The 5,763-nt window shown below is 32.9% G+C and overlaps 1 protein-coding gene across 1 annotated transcript; it reads right to left on the bottom strand.

Moving 5' to 3' along the window:
- Positions 1–932: 932 nt before the first annotated feature.
- Positions 933–1,774, bottom strand: LOC147503956 (uncharacterized). Its single transcript, XM_086605022.1, has 2 exons — positions 1,444–1,774; positions 933–1,354 (listed from the first exon to the last, which is right to left on the bottom strand). The coding sequence occupies exons 1-2, from the start codon at positions 1,772–1,774 to the stop codon at positions 933–935; spliced, it is 753 nt and encodes a 250-aa protein (XP_086461148.1).
- Positions 1,775–5,763: the final 3,989 nt, after the last annotated feature.

Consider the following 5,763-nt stretch of genomic DNA (forward strand, 5'->3'; position numbering starts at 1 on the left):
TCAAAATATGATAGAACCGACGATGAAAGAGTTCATGATGCTGGCCCATGTCGAATCAATACAAAATTTGTTGCAATGGTGGCTACAAAGAAGCAGGCCTAACTACAGAGTGTGACATTTCCTCTCTTATTATGTTGGTCATCTGAGTTATCTTGATAAATGAGCGGCGAGAAACTATTATGTCTACCTCAAGTCTAATAAATATTAAGGACTTGACTTTGATAGAGTTTTCATCAGGCGTACGAATGTTAAGTGTATTTTCTACTTTAGTCCTGTTCGAACTGTAATCACCTTTGCAACTTACCTATGCTTAATACTTGACCCAATCAATAAAATTTACTTATTGAATAGAATTTACTTATTTAAAAATTATGGGAAATGACAGTGATATTTGTCTTTAATCCAAATTTGTTTCCAATTTTTAAAGGTTAACATGATATATGATGTCCATACACAATGAAATATGTAGAAACTAACCTCCTGGGAGACTTTGATAGCATCAAAATTTGTTGATATGCAATACAAATGAGGTGCGTTGCGCCAAGAATTCTATTACACTAAGTATCCTATTAGTATAAGTTCTACGATGTGTCAGTACTGCATGAAACCTTGCTAGCAATTCAGGATACAGCAAAAATACGGTACAGGAATAATTCAAGAATTATTCGGTGACCCAAAAATACAGTACGGTCAAATATTCGGTCAAAAATTCACGATACGGTAATTATGCGGTGTTTAATTTATTCGTATTTTAAACGTTTGGTTGCAAAAATTCGGGATATTTTAATAAGAAGTTAGTAGATATAATAAAACTTGTCATTCTCTAGAATATAACCAACATATCCTAAAAACATAACAAATATATCCAAAACAAGTTTAGCTATAGCCCAATCCGAAAATGCCAAAAACAGTTATAATGCAATACGTAAACATCAATGCAAATGAGAAAAAGAAGGTCCGCCCTCAACCGGATCCTCAAGCCAAGATAAATCTCCAAACTCTCCAAGCACCCCATGTCGTCCTTCATTAATATTGGTGTTATTTGCATTTTGAACTTGCTCTTCCCATCCATCATCGATATCAGAGAGAAGTTCCCCAAGTTCATCTAAGTTTATAGCCATTCGATCCTTCATCTCAAATTCTATAGAAGACTCAAACATAATTGAATTTGTCTTTAAGTACACAAGATTTTCTAACATTGTAGGTGTCAACCGATTCCTCTTCTTTGCTTGGGCCACATCAAAAGCACTCCAATTACGCTCGCATGCTGACGCACTACAAGGTTGACTTAAAATACGAATGGCGATCTTTTGAAGAACAGGAACACTAGTGCCATTTGCTTCCCACCACGCACCTACATTTCAAAACAAACAAAACCAGCACTTCTCATTTGATTATAAATAGGGTAAATAAATAAGAGAAGAAAGAAACAAAACTCCTTACGGGGATGAGCACTTTTCATTTGTCCAAGAGAGATAAGGTGAAACATATTAGGGTGCCTTCCACTATAAGTCAAGATTTGACTACCAAGCTGGCCTCTCTCTTCAAGAGTAAGCATTTTTCTCCCCAAAAACAGCAAGCCTTCTATCACATCAGGTTGTTTAGAAAGAATTTTCTTATCATACATCGAGGCTGGATTAAGAAAGGTTGCAACAACATGAACTTTATGTAATATATTGCTTAACTTCCTAGACTCAAACAAATCCAAAAATTTGGAATACTTATCTGGACTTCTGTCATTTAGTTGCTTCAGTGACAGCCTTACCCTCTCCATTGCTTCATATATGTAACTTGAAGTCGATCCATCACCATCAACCAAACGGAGAACTCAAACTAAAGGCTCAAATGAAGACAAAATTTCTTTAGCAGCTAACCAAAAGTCTGAATTGTGAGTAATGCTCTCTACTTTTCTGGATTGTGGTTTGTTATAATATGGGAAATTGATCCAAGTAGTAGATGCAACAGTATGTATTAATCCATATTCAACTTCTACTAGTGATTGAAGCATTAAGAAATGTGAAACGAACTGAGTAGCCGAATACTTTTTCACCTCTTTTTCAATGTATTCTCTCAATAAGTCCAAGACAATGGTATGTCTGTTCATGTAGTTAATAATGTACTTTGCATCATCAAACGTCTCTTTAACCCATGGAACGTTTATGTATATGTCCTTCAAAAGTAACTGAACTCCATGGGCAGTGCATCATACTTTAAGAATGTGAGGGTACTTATCCATTATCATCTCACCTGCATGTTTCAACAATAGAAAATTTTATTATAAAACAAAACACCATGTTGAAATATAAAGCATTCACCTAGAACTATATATATATAGAGCAAAGATCTCACCCGCAAGTCCATAGTTAGAAACATTGTCGGTAACAACTTGTACAACATTTTCAGGCCTAATCTCTTCAATCACAAAAACAAGCAAATCTCTTAGAAATGAACCTGTCTTTTGGTCCTCTGATCTTTCAAATGATTTCAAAAATACAACTCCCTTTGGTGAATAAGCTATCACATTGATGTCTGAACGACCAGTCATATCGGTCCAAATATCTGACATTATTGAATAACCAGTTTCTGCCCAAGAAGCTTTTATTTGAACAACATAACCATCAACATGTTGTCTGCTAGTGTCCACCAATTTAGTTCTCAAGGTTGAATAACTAGGAGGTTTATAACCCACACCAAATTCAGCTACGGCTTTAATCATAGCAAGAAAAGGAGTTGTTTGTATAACATTAAAAACTATGTTATTTTGGAAAAAATGGTCAGCAACCGAAGTCTACAGATTCTTTGTCCTTTTTATGAGTGAGCCCCGATATCGTTATTTGTTGCAGTCCTAAAGTTGCACTTGAATAAATTTGACTTGGTGCTTCAAGTTCAGAGAAAGATCTCTTCTTACTCCTACTAGATCCGCAAGCATCCCCAATTGCAATAACAGCTAAAGCTTGGACATCCTCGGGCACGTTTGTACATGGAGTAATGTCACGCCCTATCTGCCTAGACAAATGCGACTTCAATCGAGATGCTCTACTAGGAAATTCTTTCTCACAAAATTTGCAAATAAAATGTTTATTCTTGTCTTGGGCATACTTCTAGAAAGGATCTTTCTTTCTCACCATCTGGCAAAAAATTATACATAATCACAAGTACAAACTAAATTAAATTGATTTTCTTTTTAAACTAGGCTTGATATATAATATATTAATCACATAATACAAACATGACATGACTATTTAATATTCACCAAAAAGTATAAAGTATTAGCTTTGAGGTTAATTTATTACATGAAGTGGATAAAAAATAACAAAAAGAAATAAAGAACAATACTATAAGACAAATAAATAGTGGTAAATGGTGAATCTAAGATGAGAAAGTACCTATTTTGTTTTTGAGAGGTGAGACCATGAGATTTTAGAAGGAAGAAGCAGGGTGGCAGTCTGGCAGATGAAGAAGAAACGAATAGTTTTCTTTTGTCTCATACGCTCGTACTCGTTCTTTTTTTTCACCATTTTCGAAACCCAACGAATTATTCTGCCGAATTTTTGAAATATTAGTAAAATACCGTATTATACTTTTTAGGGCAAAAAATCGCGAATTATTTCGAATCTTTCAGAAGTTTGGAAGTATTATACGTTTGGGGCTTCAAAGATTCGATTTGCGAATTATTCGCCGAATTGCTAACAAGGGCATGAAACATATCTTAATTTCATATTTTTGGAGTGTGTTACTTGGAGATTTTTCCATGTGGATACGCAATAGTAGTTGATACATTACTAAAGATCCTAAGATGCAACAACATTGCACATAGAATATATTGAAATTTAGCATATTGACTTCGAATGGTTGTAAAACAATTAAATCATATAACTATTGCTATGGTCTAATCAATACTCTTCTCTATTACACCTGTAACACCTTCAACAAATTAAAAGTTTAGTAAAATAATAATTTTAACTAGATTAATTATAGATTTGAACTCCATTACCTCCATCAGCTTTTTATCTTTATGCAAACAATGCCAATTGTTTTGTGCTCTTATTTAAATAGATTACTATTACATGGCAAAGTACTAACAATTGACAGTCGTTACATTTTGATTTGAAATGAGATACAATTCCAATTAAAACTAACAAATTAACCATCACATTCGTTGCATAATTCTTCTTTGCAACTTTTAAGTGTGAGATGTTGGATATTATTGTGGGTCAGGTGTTCACACTTGGTTAATGCCTATCCAATGAACATTGTTCATAGTGTTTCATATAATCAATCATTTTTCTTGATCACATTGATGAATAAAAAATCAACATAAATCATAAAAGCAACATAGAAGAAAATATTATGTACCAAAATTTGCATGGCGCCGTCGCCGCTACTAAATATATATATTTGATTGAATTACTAATTAGACGATTGATTCTATATATTCATATTGACATCATCGTAAAGATAATTGAATAAAATATGGACAAAAATTTAAAATAAACGAATTAAAAAACACTGAGCAAAGGTAAAAAATATATGCTTCAAAATTATTAGTTTGACTATACTGCTTCAAAGCAAATGTTATTAAATTCATACTCCTGAAAACGTGGGTTCCAATTTTAGGACTTTAATAATCCCATCACATTAGCGGCCAACTAAACCTTATGCCAGCCTTTCAAATGTTTCGTCTCTCACTCTCTTTACTTCAATTTAGGCAAAGGGCAAAAATTATAAAAAATAGAAACCCTTCGAAGCAAAGACGATTACTCCCTCTCTATAACTCCTTACCCATCATAACTCGCCAAATAATATTAATGGCTAAAAATTACATACGACTTTTCAACTTATTTCTATTTTAATTTGGTTTCACTTCTATAAATCCTGTCAATTTTATTATATTTCCTCAACTATTTGTCTCATTACTTCTTCATATTCTAAATCTCCAAGTAAACAAACAAGCTAGGTATTTTATAGTTTTTTATTGTGCTCTCTACTGCTATATTTGATTTTTTTTTTATCATTTCATAATTAGTAAACTTCTTCTAACAAATTCATTTTTCTTTTTTGGATATTCCTTTATAGGCTGTAGAGTAGAACAACATACTGTTAACTACCTTAAACATATGTTCGAAGTTGAAATAATTGATTTCAACTTTCGTGAACTCCATGAAACACGTATGCATTTGAAGTTGAAATAATTGATTTTAACTTTCGTGAACTATGTGAAACACGTATGCAAGTCCAAACTCTTCGAATCCAAGTAACTCAGCTTCGGAATGAAATAGCACAAGTTCCCAATCGGAACATAATATTATAACATCAAGTTCAAAATTTGTAGCACCTGCTTGCTAATCTAGGAGTTATAGTTATCAACGATGATGAGGCCAACGATAATGTTGACTTAGATTATAAACCCTCCATGGATATCGAGACGGGGAGCGAAGCCTGAAGTTTTTACTGTTTTAATTGTTTTTGGTTTTATGGGGGGTTTTTTTTTATCATTCTAAAAACAAACTCGTTAGAACCAGCAGTCATAATGTTACTGTCCATAACTTTTTGAAGTCTCTTAAGAAACTCAATAGACTAACCAAAATTTTTATGGCGCCGTCGCCGCTACTAAATATATATATATTTGATTGAGTTATTAATTAGACGATTGATTTTATATATTCATATTGACACCATCATAAAGATAATTGAACAAAATAAGGACAAATATTTAAAATATACGGATTAAAAAACACTAAATAAAGGTAAAAAATAGATGCT

The sequence above is a fragment of the Coptis chinensis genome, chromosome 4 (assembly GCF_015680905.1).
Source record: "Coptis chinensis isolate HL-2020 chromosome 4, ASM1568090v1, whole genome shotgun sequence".
Taxonomy (NCBI): domain Eukaryota; kingdom Viridiplantae; phylum Streptophyta; class Magnoliopsida; order Ranunculales; family Ranunculaceae; genus Coptis; species Coptis chinensis.